This window comes from Elgaria multicarinata, chromosome 9 (genome assembly GCF_023053635.1).
Source record: "Elgaria multicarinata webbii isolate HBS135686 ecotype San Diego chromosome 9, rElgMul1.1.pri, whole genome shotgun sequence".
Classification (NCBI taxonomy): domain Eukaryota; kingdom Metazoa; phylum Chordata; class Lepidosauria; order Squamata; family Anguidae; genus Elgaria; species Elgaria multicarinata.
The window spans coordinates 81,715,824-81,738,669 of NC_086179.1; the positions used below are offsets into that span (position 1 = coordinate 81,715,824).

The following is a 22,846-nucleotide window of genomic DNA, read 5'->3' on the forward strand; positions in this document are numbered from 1 at the left end:
CCCAGGATGATCGGAGCTCTGATCTTCTCCAGCTACCCTCATCTTTACTCTCTCCATCGCCTGCCTCCCACTCCCTGCTATGCTTTGAGGGGGTTCTTCCTTTATGTGAGGCATTCTGGGTAAGGTGGCCCTAAAGAGCAAGTGGGTGGCGGCAGCTAGTGGGGGAGGGGATGGCGGGGAAGAGGGGAGCACCAGGGTGCCAACATACCATCTTGCCTAGAGTGCCAAGATACTTACAGTTAGGCCTGGGTGTTCAATAATTGAGAAAAGTATTACAATTAAAATGCAATATAAATACATCATCATACAGCATTAAAAGCCTGATGGAACAGAAATCTTTATCGCCCATCTGAAGCAAAGTAATGATGGGAACCTATCTCACTTTCCTCAGGAGGGTGTTCCACAGTCAGGGTGCTGCTACTGGAAAGGCCGTGTTGTGAATACTCACCAACTTTGCCTCTCTAGCAGAGCCACCAACAATGGTTGTAAATTACAGGGAGGTTCACAGGGAACAAGGCAGTCCTTCAAATATCCTAGTCCCAACTGTAAGTCAAAACCAGCACCTTGAATAGTGTTCTGAAACAAACTGGAAACTAATGAAGTTGAAATTAAGAGCAAGATTGGCTCTGAACATTTATCTATTCACCAACTTACCATACACATTTTGGTATAATTGGAGCTGCTTCAATTAAATGATGCCCTTTTGTAAAGCACATAAACATGCATCACCTTCATTTAAAAACAGTTTTTCATATTGTTCTCTCTAACACTATTCTTAATTACTAAATAATGCTCTAGTACATCTAGTAAAAAAGCTTAGAATTATGTTCTGTTGTAGTAGCTGTATTTATGAATGCTATCTACTGCTCGGAAAGACTTGAGGTAAGCTCCAAATTCATACACTTCACAGAGGAAAGTTCATCTATATTCTCCACCCACCCATACCCCTTCCTAAGGCGTAACAGAAGAAACTAGTTGTACTTACTTTTTTGAAAGAGCTGTTGAAAAACAAACGAATGAAGAGTGCAATAACTGCAGTTTTGAGAGCAGCAAAGCATTAAATCAATACATGTTGATCCTTAAATACAATGTCTTGGATCCACAGATGTTCTGCACAAGTGGAAAGGCATTTCTGTTTGTGCAGTTGGCCCTGAACTTTCCTGATTTCCCTGTCACACTGCAGCCCCCCATTGTTTGCTGTTCCAGAGGATGCTCTGACCCTCAGGAACAGCTTTTTTTGGGGGGGGGGGCCTTTAGTAGAGGAGGAGCCAGGAAAGCCCTGTTAAACAATTCAAGGTCCCCTAGTCTGTTGTTGGATCCAACCCAGTACTAGTTATTTATAGTCCCTGAAATTGCATAAAGAAACATCTTTGCCCTCAGTATACGTTTGTTGCTTCTTTTGTTAATGCTCAGAAATAAATTTGCTTAAATAGCCAGGATTTTCTGCCTTGGTATCTGATCCCTGAATATGCTAATGTTTGCAATATATCATTGGTTCTGTAACATACCATTTATCTTACAGAAAATTGTAAATAAAATCTGTTAGCAACTGTCTTGTGTAAATACTATAGAGTAGGAGTAGTTAACTGGTAATCCACAGGAACAATCTACCCCACAAAGCAATTTTATTTGGACCCTGCTAGCTCTATCAAAGTGTTAATCTGAGCTGTAAAAAACTTGTCCAGTTCCACTTGTAAGGGAAAAAAATCTTTAAATACTTACATTTCCATATTCCATCCTTTGTTACGTCTCTTTTAGATACTATATACAATGCTCTAACTATACCTGGGTGTGTATGCTGCTCTTCCTGTTAGTACCAACTGTAATGCAGAGCTTGATTATGTGGAAGGAGTTTGTGTACCAAAATATACTTCTGTCTTCTTAGATCAGTGTTTAGAGAATAAAGAGGCTGCTGAGAATGCAGAAGTTGTCCATCTGTGCTTAAACGTTTGCAGAAATAATACCAACAGTTCTGATACGCTGTTGTGCAATGGCAAGTTTTATCCTGTTGTGACTCAAACTCACTAGACACACACATTACACATAAAAACAAACAGAGAGAATACATAAAAATATGTGGATGTTTTATTTACAATATTTACATAAAAACCAGACAGCTGTGCTTCACCTGCTGAAGGGTCAAGTCCAACAACATTAACATACATCTGTATTGTAGATCCTTTAAGTGCAGCAAGCTTATAGCAAGCGAATGTTCAGGAATGTGATGCTGACTGCCCAAAGGTTAGATCCAGTTCACAGACAAATCAGTCTCTTCGTGGATTGAAGATGTTGTATCCAAGTTCTATCATCCCTCCAATGAGCAACGCCCAAAGGGGAATAAAGACATAAGCGAGCTTCATTACAGCAAATTGTTCCAATTTTGCACAGAGGGCAAGGCAGAAGGCCAGCTTAAGCAACATGGCTGCAAGGTACCAAGCTTTTTTCTTGAGGTTTGGGGAACCATTGCGAGGGTCAAAGCCAGACTTACAACGGCGAGCCATTTTCACAATGATCATAACTAGAAGAATAGTATCAAATATCCAAACTGGGATGAATATTAGAAACCAGTTCCAGGGTGCCTTTTCATCCAGCTTTAACACCAACATGATCAGAAACAGTAATGTGAAGAGCCATGTGAGCAGCACTCTCTGCGCCAAGGACATTCTCATTTAAACAGCTTCAGTTGGTGGTTGGTAAGAGCAGAAAAGACAGAGGAACCCTAAAACAGAGGAACAAACAAAAATAGATGGGGGGAGGGTGGTATCTAAAAGTCTATCAAAAAGACACAGCGTTGTGCTACGTTTACAAATGAAGCTTGCATCTTTTTAAAAAATGGTCTCCGACACCAAGACCAGTTTTACACTTTATCTCACATACGTTGAATTAAAAACAACTATTTTTGCTTTTTAGGAGTTTTATGGGATTGGATTTCTTTATGGCTATTCAGAGGATACTTCCCAGAAGAGTTCAATTTTTGTTTACTAGAGACATCTCTATTTGGGAAGCATTTCGCTGACAGATGCTGTGGCATCGAGTGGAGTCCCGCCCTTGCAACGTTTTTGCTTTCACCCAACATATTTTCTGATGTGCAGTTTTTGTCTGATTGGCAGAATGTCCAATATACCTTTCTTATAGGTGAGCTACCATTTCATTAGTCATTAATGATAGTAAGAAAAATGTTGCATATGACTGAAAGGATTTGGCTACAGATTTCAGGTACAATCTAGGAATACATTTTACTAGTTCTAATTCATTTACTTGGTCTTGCATAGGAAAACTTCAGAGTAGATTGTATCCTTGAGCCTAACTACGAATATACACTTTAAATTTATGCCAGTTTAACTATGACACTTTCAACCAAAATAGCTGGAAACTGTTGTGCAATGCTGAAACTCTGTTAGATATACCTAGCCTCCAGCCCCAACCTCACAGAGCAAAAATTCTCTGCTGATAGGAACTGGCTATGTTGCCAGTTTAAGCAGAATGTTCTTGGATAATCAATGTTTTCCTACTGCTTTGGGTAGTATCCAACATCAGTCCTACATAGAATAGACCCACTGAAATGAATGAGACTTAAGTTAGTCAACTTACTTATCCCATTCATTTCAAAAGGTTTACTCTACATAGGACTAATGTTGGATCCTGCCCCTTTTCTTCCCCTACACCCATACCTGGGTAATATGTTTTCCCCAAACTCTTGAAACTAGTTTTTTAAAAGGTCTCTAGCCCTCCTTGTTGTACAGATGTTAGAAAACATAATAGCAAAAATGTAAAGGACTAAAAAGAAGGGCCAAACCTTAGCTTAAGCTCCTTATATATTTCTGTTCTTATGATTTTTGAAGTTCACATCTCAATATTTTAGAATTATTGATTCTACAAATTTGGGGTTACTAACTTCACACTAACAGCTTGCTTTTAATGATGTTGCTCAGAAGGTATGCTTAGGACAGCAGCCTAAAAATATTGTACCTCTACCGGTAATATTTTGGCACCCACCAGCAATCAAGTTATTATATACTAGTACCATGCTGGAGACGTTTTCCATTACCTCCCTTTCGCCAGATTTTCATTTTGATAAGATGTGTTAGTAGGCTGAAATGATATCAGAGGCACCACATATGCAAAAGACTGTCCAGCTTGCTTCCACCGACAAGAGTTTGAAAACACAGCATACTTTTTTGGAGAGATATAATGCATTAGCATCCATGCATTATAAAACAGCAAATAAAATTAATGAAGTCACCGCAATTAGTTACGCAAAAATATTCCACTTAAGTGAATTGTTATTACAGCTAACAGTCACATGAATTATTGCCAAGACTAAAGCATATAACAAAGCACCTGCACTTCAATCTCATAAGCTATTATCCTAGTACTGTTTCCTATGCTGATACGTGGGGGGGGGGGGGGGAATTGTGACATGCAATACTGACAGCATAACATTTTAAATACTTTGATATGGCAGGAATATCAGAATGATAGGTCAGGATTCACAAGTGTCAATTGCATGTGGATTGCCCTCCAATGTTGCTGTTGCATGAAGCAGGATGGTAGGTGCCAAGGAGAGAGGAACTGTAGGATAATAATTTATATCAGGAGTGAACAGAGGGTAGATCTAGGTACACTTATTGTCCACCTCCTTGTAGAATACTTAATGTTTGTAGATTGCTAAGATTTCTGCAAAGAATGTTGGATTTCATTGGGTCTACTCTACGCATGACTATGGCAGGATCTACACTACTGCTTATAATGGTTTATAATGGTTATGACAACTGTTCAGGCCCAGGACACATTACATATACCGTTTTCATACCATTTTTAAAGTGTTATATCCTGCTTGGTGTAGATCGGGCCCAGGTCTGGATCCAACCCAGAATTTTTCGCTTGCCTCTTCAATGAGAAACTGACCATGGTGTCAGCATACCACAACTGATACAATTTGAGACAAAAGTAGGGCCCGAAAGGGGGAAATAGTTGTAAATTGTCTGTTTAAATTGTTTTAGGGTGCAGTCCTATGCATGTTTAGACAAACAAACAAAAAAGCCTACAACTCCCAGCGTGATCCAGCATGGCTAGCAGGGGCATGCTGGGAGTTGTAGGCCTTTTTTCTGCCTAAATATGCATAGGATTGCACCTTTAGCGACTGTTAGCATTTTTATTCTACCGTCTTTACTGTTATTTTATAATTGTTGCTATCCTTCTTAAGCTCTGTTGAGGGAAGGCCGGGCATGAAGGTTTTCTACAAAACTCTTTTGAGGGCGCCCCAAGTCTCTTTAAATCCAACCCCCCTCCCCGCAAAAGAAGGTAAACATCCTCATGATTTATAGCTTAGCCGACTTTAAAAGGAACCTAAAATCATTTGGACGGCGAAGATTTTCTTGGCAACGAGGCAGAGGGATGGGGGCAAAGCTTCCCTCACTTCACGTCGAGCCCCGTCCAGGGTGGCTGAAGGCCTGGAGTTCGAGTCATTGCCCGTCCCCCGTCCTTTGACTGAGTTCAACCACAACAAATGGGGGGGGGGGGGGGAGGAGAGAATGGCGACGTACCAATGGGGAAAAGAGGGGTGGGAGGGGGATGGAAGAGGCCACCGGCCTAGACCTATTCCCCCACCCCACCCCAATCAAAAATAACTCGCCTCAAGACTCCGTCAGTTTCAAATTACCCACCAGTCGAGCTTCTGGCGCCTCGCGCAGCAACCGCTGCCTCAGGCCGGACCCCTCGCGATCCGGCTCATCACAGCACTCGGAGGCCTCCGGCTAATCACCGAGAAGAAGAAACAACAGCGAACGCCTAAGCTATACAGATAAGTCTACCCCCGACCCGCTGATGACGGATACGTCATGCCCTGTACAGCGCTATCAGTGGTTACAAGAACTGCCTGTTACACTATTGCTTCACACCGATTGGGTCCTACCGCACCTAATCCCGCCTCTGATCGCCGAGAACCGCCCTCTCACGGTAAAACCTGCCTTCACAAAGTGCCCATTGGGCAGGCTGTCGTTTCCCCCCCATTCTTTTTTAAGGATGCCGTTTATTTATTTTTCTCTCTTCCCTCATTCGTGGGGACAGATGCCTGTCATAACCCCCCCCCCAGAAGCTAAGTGACTGCCCATCCTTGTTATCTTATCTTTCCATCATTGGGTCAAACGCTCCCTCAATCAAACGCTTTATGCCAGCCTTCCCAGGGACTGTCGTCCAATAAGGAAAGTGGTTGATGTCGAGGCTCTCCACAACGCAGAGCGGCTGTCTTTGCCTTAAATTTTTGGTCACCGCGCGTCGCATTGCCTCCTTCCTCCCCCACCCGCCTTTCTGAGCCGAGGAGGCGGAGCGATGATTGGCGTGCCGCCTTTTCACGGCAGCGCGCTGTTGCTGCCGCTGCCTCAAGCGCGCGCCCGCCCGCCCTCGCTGCGAGCTGTTGCCTCGCGCGCCGTCTCGTGCCCTTCTTCAGCCGCTGACTGGGGGCTTCGCTGCGCTCTGGTCCTGCCGTTCTCTCCGTGCCGCGTGAGGGGGTTGAGAAGAACCGGTAAGCTTCGAAGTCTTCCCACCCCCCGCCCCCCAATGCCTCCTCAACGGTCGCTCGAGCAGGCTAGCAGCGCGCGGGGAGATGGAAGGCGGCAGCAGCAGCAGCAGCAGGAGGGCAGCTTCAGTCTCCGTGCGCGATGGGGGGCGTCAGGGAGAGAGCGAAGAGAGTGGGGACGGCTCGCGAGGTCCCCTGGAGAAAGGATGAGGCCGGTGGCCGCCGGGGGGGGGGGGAGTGCTGCGGGCTGGAGGGGGGCGGAAGCAGGGCAGTGTGCAGCAAGCAGCCTTAACCGCAAAGGAAGGGGCTGAAGAAGCCGAGGCACGGAGCCCTCCCCTGAGGGGGAGAAGCTGTGGTGGGGGGACGTGAGGGAGGCAGGGAATTCTTCATGAAAAAAGGGAGGAAGAGCGAAGAGAGGCAGGTTGGAGGTGGTGGCGGCGGCGGTGGGGTGAAGAGAGACAGATGCCACTTGTGGTAGGAGGGTGTCGCTGAGAGAGGATGGAAAAGAAGAGTCCGTCCTTGGAAGGAAGGAAAACATGAGGAGGGCTGTGCTAGTAAAAAGGGGGGGGGGAGAAGGGGGGTGGACGCAAGGAGGATCGTTGAGAGGCCGAGGCAGGGGGGTGGCGTGAGGGGTCGGGGTCGGGCTGCACGTTAGAGTGCGTGCATGTGGATGATGGGGTGGTGGTGGTGGTGGACGTGTGTAAAAAGATGACAGCGGGTTCAGCGCAGTTGCAGGGAGAGACGATCGCGGTGGTGCCGGAGGAGTTCATGCCGGGTCAGGAGAGAATGAGCGGCCGTAATTGGAAAGCAAAGGGGGAGGATGTGATGAACTGTCAAGAGTGCAAGGCGGTTAAAACTGGGTGACGAGGGGAAAGAAAGCTGGTCTTATTATAGCTGAGTTTTTTTCCTTGCGCTTCCAGCTCTGTAGTTTTCTTACCCGTCTCTGTGTTACTTCTTAGAATGGGTTTCTTTTAGTATGCATTTCTTATATACTTCCGTAGCAGCATGTGGCAGAAGAGCCTGCTTGCTCCCAAGGTCCAAAACATCAAGAGGTTTTTGTTAAAATAGATTGAATAGAGTTTGGAGTCTTGTTAGTTACAAAATGCCTTTTGAAATAGGAGTGCCAAGTGCTGATACGGTGATATCCTTTTGAATTTTCAGATGCTCACAATATTCAGAGTTACAACTAATAGTAGTGAGGGGTTATTGAGACTTTGTTTATTTCTCTCAGTGCTTTTTATTATTGTTTTTAAATGAAGCTTTTGCAGCATCTATTTTAGTGATGTTTTGTTTTTGTTTTTGCCAGATATAGTTTAGTAAAGACCTGTTAAGGTTTGTCCCTCTGTTAGCTCCTTAGTTGATTTTCTCATATTCTTTTGGAGTATTTTTAATAGCTGGAATAGGTGATATGAGTCATTAATAGTCCTGTTCTTACATCCAATGCTCTATATAGCCAAACATGTTATCCTTTTCATTTCCTTCACCATCATGTTCTGCAGTCCAAGGATGTTAGTTGCTGTAGTCTAGTATTTCACAAATATTACATGTTAGTTTGTACCTGGAATGACCGCACTGGAAACATTTGCTACCAGAATTCTATCTACAGCATTCCTTTGGATCTCATCTATGAGAATGGGATAGTGCAGTTATAGGAAGTTGCACAGGACTGAAGCACCCTCATAGGTTTGATTCTCCTTGATATTCACTTACTTATAATTTATAATTTGTATGTAGGCTTTATGCTCAGAGTATTGTGCTACATTTTCTTTACTGGCAAGTAAGTTCAAATAGCCAAGACTGCTTCTTTGCCCTGCCAATGTCTTGCTAAATGACTTTAGGCACTTCATTAAACCTTCTTGTTAATTATCTGCTTTACAGTGCATGTCAGTTTATTTGATGTGATTGATGTGTGCGGCAAGATCCTTTGAAAAATATTTTTAGCATAATGTAAAATGAATGTATTCAGTTAGTACTGCCATTTTCATAGCCTTTTTGGATTTCCATTTTTGTTTAGAACATAGTTTAATGCTAAGTTTTGCATTTGGGTACAAATATCTCAGCATAAAAATGGTAACTCAGATACTAGAATGCATTTCTTAATATATAAATTCATTATATAAGGTTTTGGAATTAAACTGTTCCTAGCTATATTGTGTTTTTCACAATTTTTAAATGTCAGAATTGTAAGTGTAGGCATCTGCAACTATGGGCTTTATTTACAAGGAGCTTTACTAATGTGGTTATTTTGGTTGTCCAGCCCTTAGTGACAGATCTGTTTTGGCTCTTAATTTGTCTCTTCCTAGAAAGGATTATCATTTTCACAGCCAATTTAAATTCAAGCTTTACTTTCAGCAGTAGAAACCTGTATTGAAAGGTTTTTATTAAAAGTTGTTTAAATAAATAAAGTTGTTTAAATCAAATAAAACTTGGTGTAAAGTCTTTGTATTTAGATTTGCATTCTAGATGCTCCTCATTATGACTCTGAGCATCTATATGCTCAAAGTTTGAATTTAAGTATGTATGTGATTATGTTGGTTTTCAGCTTAAAGTGACTGATTTAAACATTCCACTACATTTGAAAAACCATTACAATTCTATGTTGTATTCTTAGTCTTTTGTGCACCCAGCTGCATATGAATACTTGACCCATTGATCTCTAGAGTGATTTAAAACATTTCCTTAGAAATCCTTTCTGTATACGTGAGTGTACTTGAACAATATCAGTCCATTAGGTTACGTTGTTCCAAAAAATCTTTATACACTTGTGGCATGATTCCATTAGTATTTACTCAGAATTAAGTCCCACTGAGTTCAATAGGATTTACTTCCTAGTAAGTGTGCATAGTATTTCAGTTTTAATTAAATTTAGTTTGTGGGCTTGATTTGCTTTGGGAATGTCCCAGTGCAGGAATTAGTGCATTAAATTCCTTGGACTGGATCCAAAGAACTATTTTTGGCTAGCTGTGGATTTTGTAAAAATTATGAATAGCAAACAAACTTGACATATTACAAACTGCTTTGGGAACACCCTCCAATTTCAAAAGGAGTTTGTCCCATATTTTGTGGGGCTTGTTGCTGATAAAATGCAAGTCAAAAGTGCTCCAGGGTGTTTGAAATACTTAAACTATGGGAAAAGATGTTGGGGGATCTTTAATGAAATCCACAAGCTTAATTTCCTGCCTGACCTTCACCAATTTAGTACCTACCACTGGTCCTCATAAGCTACAGTCCTACTTGAAAAGATCTGGCTTAACTGCACTGCAATGGGAGAATTCTGTCTTTATGAACAAAAGGGATGGGGCCCAAAATACAAAACACACACACACACACCCCAACATATTGTAGCTTAAAGCTCTGTAACTGTACAGAGGGAACTGTACAAATGCCGGGAAACCACCAAATTATTGGTGGTTGTGAGAAAGGGGATGATCCAGGGGAAGGAGGCATGACCATCTGGGGACCCCATGAGAACTGGATTAGGACCCTAGCCTTGAGGTTCCCCATCCCTGGTATAGGATAGCAGTGATGTATAGTGGATTATTGTTTTCTCTTACCAGGTTCCCCTTGACCAATAGAACCTTTGCATCATGCTCACCATCCTGTAAAAAAACAAACATTCAAATAGCTCTCATCTTGTTCTGGACTAGGCTGGAACTTATCCTGCTGTTACCCCTTTAAATTCAGAAGAGGATTTTCATGAATACAATTCCTGTGATGTGCCCATAACCGCCACAAAATGGAGATTTGTGGGCCATGTAATATTTTTTATGAACCACCCAGAGAGCTTCGGCTGTGGGGCAGTATAGAAATATAATAAATGAAAATGAATGAAAGAGGCCAGGTAGGCCCAAGCATTCTGCCCCTGTCCCAGCACTGCATCCAAACAGAATCTAGCTCTCCTCTGTATTGTTCCTAATGGCATTTTGAGTTAGACTTCCCACCCTACCCTCATTTCCTCTGATGGAATTCAAGGATCTGCTATCATTAAAGCCAGGTTCTTTTGCATCTTGATATTGCCCCCAGGTACAAGATAAGTTTTAAAGCTGTTAGTGAGGTTGTTCCACTTGGTTGGAAAGTTCTTCAGCCAGTGTACCAAGTCTTTTAAGGCACTGGGAACCTTGGGATGTGGTAGAAGACTCTGATTGGAAGCCATATGAAATGCTTGAGGGAAGAGGCAGGCAGCTAGCTAAACAGAGACTGCAAGGGGACATAACATGGGTAGCCTTAATTGTAAAAAGCAATGTAGGAAGTATGGAGCTGAAGGTGAGATTGCCCTCCTCAACCAGGCAAATAGTCACAGGCAAGGAGGAGTGATTCAGCCAGAGAAGCCATGGAGGCCCTAGAGGAGAAAGGGTTGGGAATCATGCCCCTCCCCACAGCCTTCTAAAACATAGCGTCAGAGAAGATGAGACTTCCTTCCCAATCTGTCCGTGATTTGACCACTGTTTTGTAGAATTAGTTGAACAGTTAATTTGATTCCTGGCAATAGAAGAGAGATCAGTCCCCCCACCCCCAAATAGTTAAAAATTCACAGACAGGGATGGCAAACTATTTGGAATGTGTTTTTAAACAACCTTTTTCATGTAACAGACCATTTTGTTAAAAATAAATAAATTGAGCATTGTATATAGATCTGCTATTGCTACTCAAGGGTTTCTTCTCACATTACTCTTGGAGCATGGCATCACTGCAGTAATTTTGAACCATTTTGGTACTGTCCCATATGATCTGAAGTGTAGTCTTTTTGAGTAGGTCAAAAGCTTGTGGTATCATAACTGAAAGTTGGACTCACTGTGAAGTGGTGTTCTGGTCGAGGCATGGAGCAGGCAGAAAAGGTTAGTTCCCACTTCCATGGAAGGCAGGGCCAATTAGATTAGACTTTTATATCCAGCTGGAAGGGGAGAAACCCATCTCAGTTGTCATTCTTGCTTCAGCTTACAGAAGGAACGTGGAAAAATGCACGAGACAGTATTATATTATTTCAATAAGTTCTTTTTTAATTTCATTATTGTGGTATATTAAGTTGATGTAGCATGATTATTGTATGTGTTATAAAATCCAAATAATAAAATTATTATATATGAAAAAAAAGGAATGTGGAAAAAAATATTTTAACTGAAGTAAACTGACCAACCATAACAAAGGGATAACATTGGAGGGGTTTTGGCAGACTGCTCAAAACCCCTCCAATGTTATCCCTTTGTTATGGTTGGTCAGTTTACTTCAGTTCAAATATTTTTGAAGAGGAGTACTGCAAGAATGTGAAAGCACACTCCTACCCAGAATAAAAACATACATAGTGCTGTATACAAGCTACCTGCTCCATCCCTTGCTGACCAGAACATACTTCATGGTAAGTTCAACTTGTCAGGTTTCCTAGTCCCTCAGGCAAGCACACATTCTGGCAAACTGATGTGGGATACCTAAATCAGTGAGAAATCACGGCAAAGGCTTAATGGTTATACACTTCAGAAATCATATAGCTGATGGTCAGTAGCTATAGGCTTTAAGAAATTCTAGAATAGTCAAAAGCTAATCACTATATCTGTGAGTGAAATCCTAATCAATGTGGTTGCCCCATCACTATCTCCACAGTTCCAAACACAAAGGAAGGATCAAATCCGTACACAGGTTCCAAATCCAGACAACAAATGGGGATGATTTCTGCCATGATGCCTCAGGCAATCAAAGGGGCAAATTCTTGAAAAGCCTAAACAAAACCACACCCATAGAGAATTAATCCAACTTTGAATCTTTAATTAGTAACTCCAAGCGACATGGTCAGAGCTTATCAAGTCTAAGGGAGGGTTAAAGTCACAGATGCAGAGTCCAGAGCCATCGCTTTCCCATTAACATCTCTATGCTGCATGAGTCTAAGCAGAGGAAAACCTAAAATTCGTAGATCAAACCCAGTCTGCTGGTACGCAGAGTTGACAACAAATAAAGACACACAATCCACAGCAAACAAGACTTCAAGTTTATGAAAAGTCTCACAGTACTTTTCATGGTAAGCCTTTAGCAATCCAAAGTTCCAAGTAGAAGAGTCCATGTGCAGAGTGCCTCCAGGGCCCCAGACAATGATGGATTTAAACAGAGACGGCTTCGAGCAGTGTAAAGGTGATGTTCCTAGCAAAACCTCCTCACTTTTGGATCAACTTAAAAGGAGAAAAGTGACAGTAAGATGTCTCCTCTGGATTACTTGACAATGAAGAGCTTTTAGCTTTTCAGCAAAGCCCCGGTACAAACGGCATCACTGCTCAGTCCTCCAGGATGACGCTTCAGTTGGGGTAATCAAGTTCTCATGTTGACTTCACAGATGAGCTGAGGGAGTAGAGTGACTTCCCCCCTGTTCTGCTCTGAGAACACAGAGATAAACTCAGACAGATTCTGAAATTCCACAAGCCAAATAAGGCCAAACACTTTCAGAGTACTTTTAATTAACTATAAAGTTAACTATTCACTATAAACTACAAAGCCCATTGCAGTGCTGAAATTATTCCCTAATGCAGCTTTCCATTCTCGATCAGTGAAGGAGTGGAGCAGGCAAGAAAGGGATGTCCCAAAGCAATGTCTCTTAGAGATGAGAAGGCCTGGGAAAAACCTGGAAAAATTAGGGAAAAAACTCTTTCCTCCATTTTTTCTCCCAAGGACTGTTTTTGTTTTCCCAAAAATTGGAAAAATTGTACAGTTTTAATTATGAAATATTTTCTTTTAGAATTTAAGACAAAGTATTTATATATTGTTACCCAGCTTTTACTCCTCACAAAAGTAATTTCTAAAAACTATGTAACAAGAAAACTTTTATTGAAAGACTAGAAATGTAAAATGTCTAGAAATAATGAAGCTATGGGGGAAAATGTTTTTATCCTCTCTGTAAGATTCCCAGCATATTTCTTTTATTCCTTATTAAAATTATTGATCTAAATAATATTTTACTGATAGACCTTTATGCTCTGTTTCCCAACATGTAAGAACAAGAATATTTGTGCATTTTTTACAGTTTTATTCTATTGAGTCCTGTGTTTCTGATGCTATAGCAGTCATTTTATGAGAAAATGTGGGTTATACATAAAATAGCAGTTTTCCCTAACCTGATGCCTTCCACATGTTTTTGACTTAGTGCTCAGCGTTCCTGAGCATTGGACATGATGCTTAATGTTGATGGAAGCTGAAATCTGAAATATCTGGAGGGCAACAGTTTGGGGAAGGCTGTCTTAAAGCAAGAAAGTGACTTTAGATCTGTAAGGAGCGCTAAAAAATAAGTATTGCTTATTTTTCAATTCCCCCCAAAATTTCCATCTTTTTCTCCAAAAAAGAAACCTGGAAAAATCCCATTTTCCCTCCAAGACCTTAAAATTTCCAGAAATTTTTACATCTCTAATGCCCCTTCATAGGTGGGCCAGACTACATAGTCCATAGTGCCACTGAAGTTGTGGCACTTCTTTTTTTTTTTTATTAAATTTTTATTCATTTTCAACACTATATAAACATAGATAAACATTACCAAAATATAACTGAAACAAAACACAATAAGAAAAAGAAAAACATCAAATATCTGCTGCATACATATTGAATGATTGTTGAGTACAAATATCAAAAACTATTACATATACCTTATCATACTACAACATCTTCGTTCTTAACATAAAAGTGCACCCCCCACCTCGGGATCATTCTTGAGTCCAAAATCTAATCGTTTCTTCTGCTGGTGGTTTCCCACTTCCCTTAGTAAACACAAACACTAGGAACTGTTTCCAAATTCCTTCGAACTCATTTATTTTAGTTACGCCTTTTCTCCACTTAATATTACATGTCAGTTTATCATTAATGGCTATGTCCCATACTTCTTTGTACCATTCCTCAATAGAATATTCCCCTTGGACCTTCCAGTTCCTAGCTACCATCAGTCGTGCTGCAACCAACAAATTCGATATCAGCTCTATAGTTCCTTTTCCACACTTTATATCTTCAAATAGTGACAGCAATGCTATTTTTGGTGTTTGTTCTATTTTCATTCCCACTATTTCTTCAATTTCTGAGAACACCATCTTCCATAATCTTTGTACATATTTGCATTGCCACCACATATGTAAATACGTTCCTTTTTCCCCACAACCTCTCCAACAATTTGCTGAATGTTGATCACTTATCTTATTCAATCTAACCGGGGTTAGGTACCACCTCCATAGGATTTTAAAATAATTCTCCTTTATTCTTACTGATAAACTTCTCAACACTCTTTGTTTCCATAGTCCCTCCCAGCTCTGTCGCCCTATTTGTATCTTCAAATCTGATTCCCAAACCATTTTCTCTGTATTCTCTCTAAACTCCTTCTCTAACAATATTTTATATATTTCACTCATTAATCCTTTTGAAACTATACTACCTCCTTTCCCTTCCTCCTTACTTACTACTAATTCTTCAAACCTCGTCATCTTTCTGCACATTCTATTATCTTTAATCCACTTTTTATTCCATTGCTCTAATTGACCATATTCTAGCCAAGATAGCTTCTTCTCCTTTAACAAATTTTCCATATCCTCTCTTGTTTTAATATCTCTTACCCAATCCTTTAATCTTATTTTATTTTTCTCTTTTAATATTTTACATAATCTACCCTTTAGATCCTCTGGGAAATTCTTTAACATTATTATCGGTGCTAAGGGAGAGTTGCTCGGAAGCAGCTTCCCTTTAAATTTACTCCAAATTTCCCATTGAGTCCTCAGGAGTGGATTATCTATACTTCCAACCCACTTTCTTCCTCCGTCTTTAAAAAAAACATTCTCCAAATTCATCTCTACCTTATTTATGGTTTTTTCTTCCATCCAATATAAATCTCCTACTCCCATAATTGCTTCTACAACATGTCTTAATCTATTTGCTACGTAGTATAATTTTATGTTTGGGAGACCCATTCCCCCCTTTTTTTGGCTTAGGTACCAATCATTTTTATTCACTCTTGCTCTCTTTTCTCCATTACAATATTTATTAATAATATTTTGCCAACTTTTTATCTCGGTTTCTGATATTTTTATAGGTAACATTCTAAATACAAAATTAATTTTAGCTAATATCTTCATTTTTATTAAGGCTATTCTTCCGAACCAAGATAAATTTAATCTTTTATATTTCTCCAATTTCTCTAATACCTCTTTCTTTAACCTCGTTAAATTTTCCTTTTCAAGATTCTCTAAATTTTTTGTAATTTTAATTCCCAAATATTTAATCTCATTCTTAACTTTCAATTCCATTCCCTTAAATTCCCAATCCTTTTCTTCCTTCTTGGTATAGTTAAACAACATCATCTCTGATTTAGACCAATTTATTTTTAACCCTGTAATTTCCTCAAATTCCCTCAACTGATATTTAATTCTTTCTAACTTTCTTAATGGATTCTTAATGGTCAATAAAGTGTCATCCGCAAACATGTTTAACTTTATTTCCCTTACCTCTCCAATTCCTTCTAACTCTTCATCCTCCCTTAGTGCCTTCGCCAAAACTTCCATAACCATTACAAACAGGACCGGCGAGAGCGGACATCCTTGTCTTGTTCCTCTGGCTAGTCGTATCTTTTCAGTAAGTCCGTCATTTACCACCACTACCGCCGTATTTTGGGAATATAGCTGTTCTATTACATTTTTAAATTTATTTCCAAATCCCAATTTATCTATAATACTCTTTAGTGCCTGCCAGCTCACACAATCAAAAGCTTTAAAAATATCTAATGCCATAATACCTGCCTTAATATTTGCTTTTTTTATTACATTTATTACATTTAAAACTCTACCCACTAAATTATGCATATGCCTTCCTACCACAAACCCACATTGATCTGCTCCTATATATTCTGCCAAAAATTTATTTAGCCGTTTGGCCATAATAGATGTAAAAATTTTAGCATCCTGATTTATTAAAGAAATAGGTCTATAAGAATCGGGATTAGTCAAATCTTTATCTGGTTTTGGGATCAGAATTATCACTGAATGTTCCCATGATTCAGGTATCTTCTCTCCTGATAATATCCTATTATAAAGTTCCATTAATTTTGGAACTAAACAGTCTTTGAAGACCTTATAATATTCTGGACCCAAACCATCTGCTCCCGGTGATTTACCAACTTTTAACTTATCAATAACCTCTTCAACTTCTCTTTGAGTTATTACTGACTCCATTAACTCCTTATATTCTAATTTTATTCCCTTCTTTATAAACCTTCCAATATACTCCTCCACCTTTTCTTGTTGACTTTCTTTACCCTTATACAATTCCTGATAGAATTCCTGAAAATTTTTTATTTTAGCTTTCATTGCATGACAATAATTCCCTCGGCTATCTTTCAACGTTTCTATCCCATTCCTCCCTTTTTCTTTTTGTGTGAGTCTGGCAAGCAACCTCGAGTTCTTATCACTGTTTTCAAAATATTCCCTTTTCATATACATTAAATTCTTTTGAATCTCTTCTATATTTAAATTTTCTAATTGTTTCTTCTTAGCTTGTATTTCCACTAATTTATATTTATCTTTAACTCGCCAATATCTTTCCTCCAAGTTTTTAATTTCTATCTCTAACTTTTCCTGTTCTGCACGTTGTTGTCTTTTTAAACTACATGTTTCTCTAATACAGATTCCTCTTGCTACAGCCTTCATGGTGTCCCAAATGACTGACCCAGCTGTTCCTCCTTTTTCATTAATTTCCCATGACTCCGACAGTTCCTTCCGAATTTTATCTACTATTTTATTATATTTCAATATCTTTGTATTCAGCTTCCATCTATATGCCTCTTTATAATCTTTCTTAACTGTAAATTCTAGACTTAACAAGGCATGATCAGTTACTTTTATTACCCCCATTTCCATTTTACAAATCCTCGTTGCAAAATCTTTTGAAACAAATATATAATCTATCCTGGAGTATGTATGATGAACTGGGGAAAAGTATGAAAATCCAGGCCTATTCCCGTTAAGTAAACGCCACGAATCTAAATAATCATTTTCTTTTACTAATTTATTCAATATAGTCATATTGTTCCTCTTTTCAGCATTAGTGGGATTTGACCTGTCCCGTTTATTATCCATAACCATATTAAAATCCCCCGCTAATATAGCATACCCCTCCTTAAATTCTTCTATTTCTTTAAACAACTTTATAAAAAACTCTCTATGCCTCTCATTTGGGGCATAAACATTAATCAAAGTATAGACCTTTCCCTCAATTTTACCTTCTAACATAAGATATCTGCCCTTATCATCCTTTTTTACTTCTTCTAATATAAACCCACTTTTTTTTGAAATCAAAGTGGCCACTCCATTTTTTTTCGATGTCCCTAATGACTTTTCATAATAGGCTAACCACTTTAATTTTATCATATTCGAATTCTCGGAGCCTTGGTGTGTCTCTTGGACCATTATAATATCTGCTCCCTCTTTATTAAGCATTTGTTCTATTCTCTTCCTTTTCACGACTGCCCCCAAACCTTTAACATTGAGTGTTGATACCTTTATCTTTTTATCCATAATCACCCTTTTGAAATCTCTTCCGATCCCTTGTGCTCAGCAGTTCAAACTTGCTTACATAAAAAAACAAACTCCATACATAAAACCCCCACCCTCCTACCCCAATCCCTCCTCTCCTACCTTCCCCCCTCCCCACCCCCCCACTCTAATCCCCCCCCATATCCCCGTGAGTCTAGTACTCCAGCCATCTACTTTAAAGGGGGGGGGGAGGCAGTGCTGCGCCTGGCCGGCAGGTTTCTATATTAGCATTTCTATTTGCAATTATCTCCAAACATAAGTAACAATTCTCTTACTCTCCAGATGTCCCAGCCTCATTCCCTCCCCCACCCACTCCAGCCCCATTTGCTTCCCCATCCAGACCCAGCCTCTTCAGCAATTCTTTACCTTGATCCAATGAGGTTACTCTGTGTTCCCTCCTCCCATATGTAAATCTTAAGAAAACCGGGTAACCCCATGCGTATGGAATTTTGTTCTGCATTAACATTCCAGTTATTGGTTTAATACTCCGTCTCCAATTTAATGTATGTTGAGAAAGATCATTATAAATTTGCACTGCTTTGCCTTTATATTGTAACTGGGTCAAAGATCTCAATTCTTTCATGATTTGCTCTTTTTTATAATAGTTACCAAATTTCACCAAAATATCTCTAGTCCCTTTGTAGTTTTGCCCCCCCACGCGGTGGACTCGGTCCAGATCCGATCCATCTATTGGTATGTCAGGCATCAGCTCTTTGAACCAGTTCAGAATGATTTCTCTAAGATCTTCTCCTTGTATCTGCTTCAGCTGCTTTATTCGAATTGAAGATCTACGAGATTGGTCTTCCAAGGCGATCAGACGTAATTCCCATTCCTTAAATTGAATATTTGTTGATTTTTCAAAAGCCTCTTGCTTCTTCTGGTCCAATTCCGCTTTTGCCTCTATCTCTTTGATCTTATCCGAGTTTTCTGCGGTCTTATCCGAAAGAACACGCATTTGTTGTCTAAATTCATTCATTTGCAGATCCATTTTTTTAAAAATGATGATATTATTCTCTACAATAACTGCCTTAATTTCTGCTAGGGAGGGAAAGTTGCTGTCCATTACTTTTCCCCCTTCAGCCATATTCTTTTCTTTATTTGGTACTGTATCCAAAGAAACTGGGTCTATAACTTCGTCTTCCTGGTCTGTTCCAGGGGCTGTATCTTCCAGGTGGGAGAGGTGGGTTAAATTATGATTTGAAGGTTTCTTTTTTGGTATATTCAACTTTTCCCACTTCTTAATCTTTTTTTTAATGTTGGACATAGGACCCTTCTGAGTAGGGCATAAATCTTAGAGCCCCCACTTCCTTAGCAACTTTTACTGGCTTCTCTTCTATGTGCCAAACACACCACCTTCTTCCCGAGGGGGAGGAAATATATTCAGTTCACAACAGCATTCACTAGAGGGGATCAGATCCAATCATTCACAGTTTCTCAAAATCCCACATCTCCCTCACAGAATGCTGTTTCTTCCCCTTCACCCCCCCTTCTCGGCACACCGCAAACAGCTTCCACTTTCCACTTTACAAAGATTACAGCAAACAACTTCAAAGCCAGTATTTCAATCTTTCCAACTTAAGATAAAGGATGAGAAGTGAGGATCGCTGTAAATCAGATCAACGTCTAACAAGCATAAGTTCTTTCTTTTCAAACTGCGACATCAATCATGTTACTTTACTTTCGGTTTTGCCTCTGCAGTTTATAAAGACATTCCGTCAAGCTCACCTCATCCCATCGGCTCTTCTCAACACTTTCCAGCTCCGATAGCTTTTATAATCATTTCCTGTCGTTTGCTCAAAGATTTATGCCCATTAAAAAATAGATAATTGCTTTTTCCGGCAACGCCGCTCAGAGCCTCAGAAGAAACCTGCCACCGCCATGGCTGCCAAGCTCCGCCCCCCGTTGTGGCACTTCTGAACAAAAGTGCAGTTATACTGTTGGGTGGAATTTGACTGTGCCAAGAATGCCAATGTGATGCATTCACAAACCCATCAGCTAATAGTGACTTAACGCCCCTGATCTCCCTTCTTAAATGAAGAAATAGAGCTTTGGAACACCTAGTTTCTTGTACACGTCTAAAGTATATATGGAGCTCTTTGTGCACGCCAAGCTGGTGCTACTGCTTTACTACAAGATGATCATTCATGAATGTGGTGAAAGATAGAGATAACCTTAGGTATGTATTTTGGTCAGGTTTCAACATTACTAAGTTTGGCTGAAAAGAGCAGAGCTCTTTTTGAACTGGTAACAGAGATAATAACGTTGGACTTGTGGATGGTTTCCCACGTGACATAAGGACACTATTTATGGCTTCCACCTGTCTTATCAAAGCTGCTGGTGCAAACTCCTTGTTCGAGGTGGCTCAGATTTAAAAAAAATATATGCAGAAGGAATCCTAACCTGTTGTGAAAGCATTTGCTGATGTTTGCACCAGCTTTGGAACACCTTCCACATCATAATAAAGAAGATTATTGTGGAAGCTCTGCAGGATGCCAGATTCATACTCATCACTTTTCCGACAGTCCCTGCTCTAAGAGTTGTCCCCTCTCAACATCGAGATGCAGAGTTGGAGCCAGGCTGGAACCTGGTAAAGAATCAGACTCTTGAGATAGGAAATCTGGTCGGACTGGATGTTTCCAGGATCGGCTCACACTGAGGTTTATCAAATCTGAAAAACCAGGTTCTTCTAAGCCAATGTGGAGCTATCATTGCTATCTCTGCACCTAAACTAGTACAGCGAACCAACCAACATAGGAATGGGAGGGAATATATAACAGAGGCCCTGTGGTCACTCTGAATGCAGAGCGTCCATTGCCACTGCCTCCAGTTCTTGGTATCAAGAAATGATCCTATACACTTTCCTCTTTGATCTTGTGACACCTTCCTGTTTGGCTGTGAAATAGAATATCTGTGGCTGTGATGTCCACTTGTCTTGGTCCACCTTCTCTCTGCTCAGCCAATCTGTATGAAGAAGGCTGTGCAGACCATCTATTAAACAGTATAGACCCACTGTTTTGTAAGCATTGTGGATCCCTTTACTGCATTACTGGTTCACCTGAGTGCCTGCAGGAAAAAAATTCCAAAGGTTAGATAAAAATACAGGATAATATTCATTCCATGTAGTCACCAGTGAATAAATAGAGAGGCAAACAAACATCTTGTATTAATAGCAACTGCTTCCAGGTACATTTGAATTATGTGTGGAGGTCCTGGAGAAGGGGAACATGATATCTACAGTGTTAGAGGATTCTCTTGCTCCAGAACCCAAAAGTTGTTTCCTCCTTCAGTTATATCTGAACCCAAGTCCCAAGGCAGCTGTGGGATCTTCTCTCTCTAGGTCTTCTTCCAAGGGAGCTATATGGATGCAAATGTCTTTTCCATCCTCAGGGAATTTTGATGAGATTACTGCATTTTCCATGTGTTAAAAGTAAATAATCTGAGAAATTTCTCTTGGAGAGATATTTGATCAATAAATCTGAATCTAAGGAAATATTGGGTTCTTCAAAGAACATAAAATGTTTTGCCTTGAATCTCCTCCCTAGAGGAAGAATTACTGATACCAACCACACTGGGTTTAGACAATAACATTCTTGAATGCCTTAAAATCACCCAATTGTCTGTGGAGAAAACTTCTCCAGGTAATTTAAACTTTAAAACCTCCTCCATAGTGGCAGGATACTGTAATATTGTTAGAGAACAATATTACAGTATATTTCTATATTTCCTGCTATATTTCCTATATTTCTTGCTACCTAAAGGGATATCAGGAAATAGTGAAGTGCTCGGAAGGCTTCTCTTTTTATTTAGGGAAGAGAGAAAGAAATTGCTTCTTGTCCTTGATTCTATTATAACAACATCAAATACCCTCCAAAGGGAATACTTGCCAAAAAAAGGTGTAAAAACAAATCAACTTCAGACTTGAAGTGTACAGCTTGCAATTTTTAGATACCAGCATTATATATTTGGACTCATATTGTATATTGTGGGGAGTGACATCTGATTTTGGAACTTTGAAGTCAGCCCCGAGAGAAAATAGCCCAGCCCATGGTACTAATCAGCTTGGCAAACTGGCCATTGAGGAAGTTCAAGGGTTGAAATGCGTCTGGCCAAATGGATCAAGTTTACTGAGCATTTTCTGTCTAGCATTTTGATTGTCTTGTTGTATTATTGTACTTGTGAAATGCTCTGTGTATGTTATTTTTAATATATTTTAGTATATAAAATGGCATTTTTACCTGTTTCCTTAACTTCCTTGTTATCATTAACACTCCACAGAAAACAGTTCTAGAAACTTCTAGTTTCAACACCACATAGCTCACTTCTCCTTGTCTCTGAGAGAAGTGGGGGAGGTAATAATCTCCACAGAAAAATAGAGCTGGAACTCTCTGGATTTCTCCTTAGAATTTGTGCTGTGTTTCTATTTCTGAGAGTAACTAACATAGTTAACCTCTTGATATACTGAGGTAAAGCCTCCTCGTGTTGTACCAATATGACAAAGCTGAATTGGTTGACATGTTTTGAGAGGATTTTCATGTTATTCCGCAACTTTGTCAGAACACTGTGGCCTGAAATAAGAATGGGGAGAGGTTTAGAAGATAAGAGTTTCCCCATCTTTTCCTGAGCTATGCCTCAGGGACAGCAGGCACCTGCTCCATCCCTTTCACCAAGACCTTGATCATAACCTGACATATAGCAATCTCAGCATTTTAGCTTGATTCAAGGCCTCATCCTGCATCACTGCCAAAGGCCCCCACTCACCATCTTCAGAATGCTATTGGGCTGTACACTCCATTGGAGG

The 22,846-nt window shown here is 40.0% G+C and overlaps 2 protein-coding genes across 3 annotated transcripts in view; one reads left to right on the top strand and one right to left on the bottom strand.

Moving 5' to 3' along the window:
• Positions 1–2,067: 2,067 nt before the first annotated feature.
• On the bottom strand, positions 2,068–5,788 carry TMEM60 (transmembrane protein 60). Its single transcript, XM_063134210.1, has 2 exons — positions 5,667–5,788; positions 2,068–2,719 (listed from the first exon to the last, which is right to left on the bottom strand). The coding sequence occupies exon 2, from the start codon at positions 2,667–2,669 to the stop codon at positions 2,265–2,267; it is 405 nt and encodes a 134-aa protein (XP_062990280.1). The 5' UTR covers positions 2,670–2,719; positions 5,667–5,788; the 3' UTR covers positions 2,068–2,264.
• Positions 5,789–6,457: 669 nt separating this feature from the next.
• Positions 6,458–22,846, top strand: part of PHTF2 (putative homeodomain transcription factor 2) — a 92,464-nt gene continuing 76,075 nt past the window's right edge. For both annotated transcript variants that reach the window (XM_063134206.1, XM_063134207.1), the window contains exon 1: positions 6,458–6,523. The gene's annotated coding sequence lies outside the window, so the exon portion shown is untranslated. The remainder of the gene's footprint in view (positions 6,524–22,846) is intronic.

Bases quoted from the DNA above. Each gene is read 5' to 3' on its own strand.
- TMEM60 (XM_063134210.1), bottom strand. From the start codon at position 2,669: ATGAGAATGTCCTTGGCGCAGAGAGTGCTGCTCACATGGCTCTTCACA.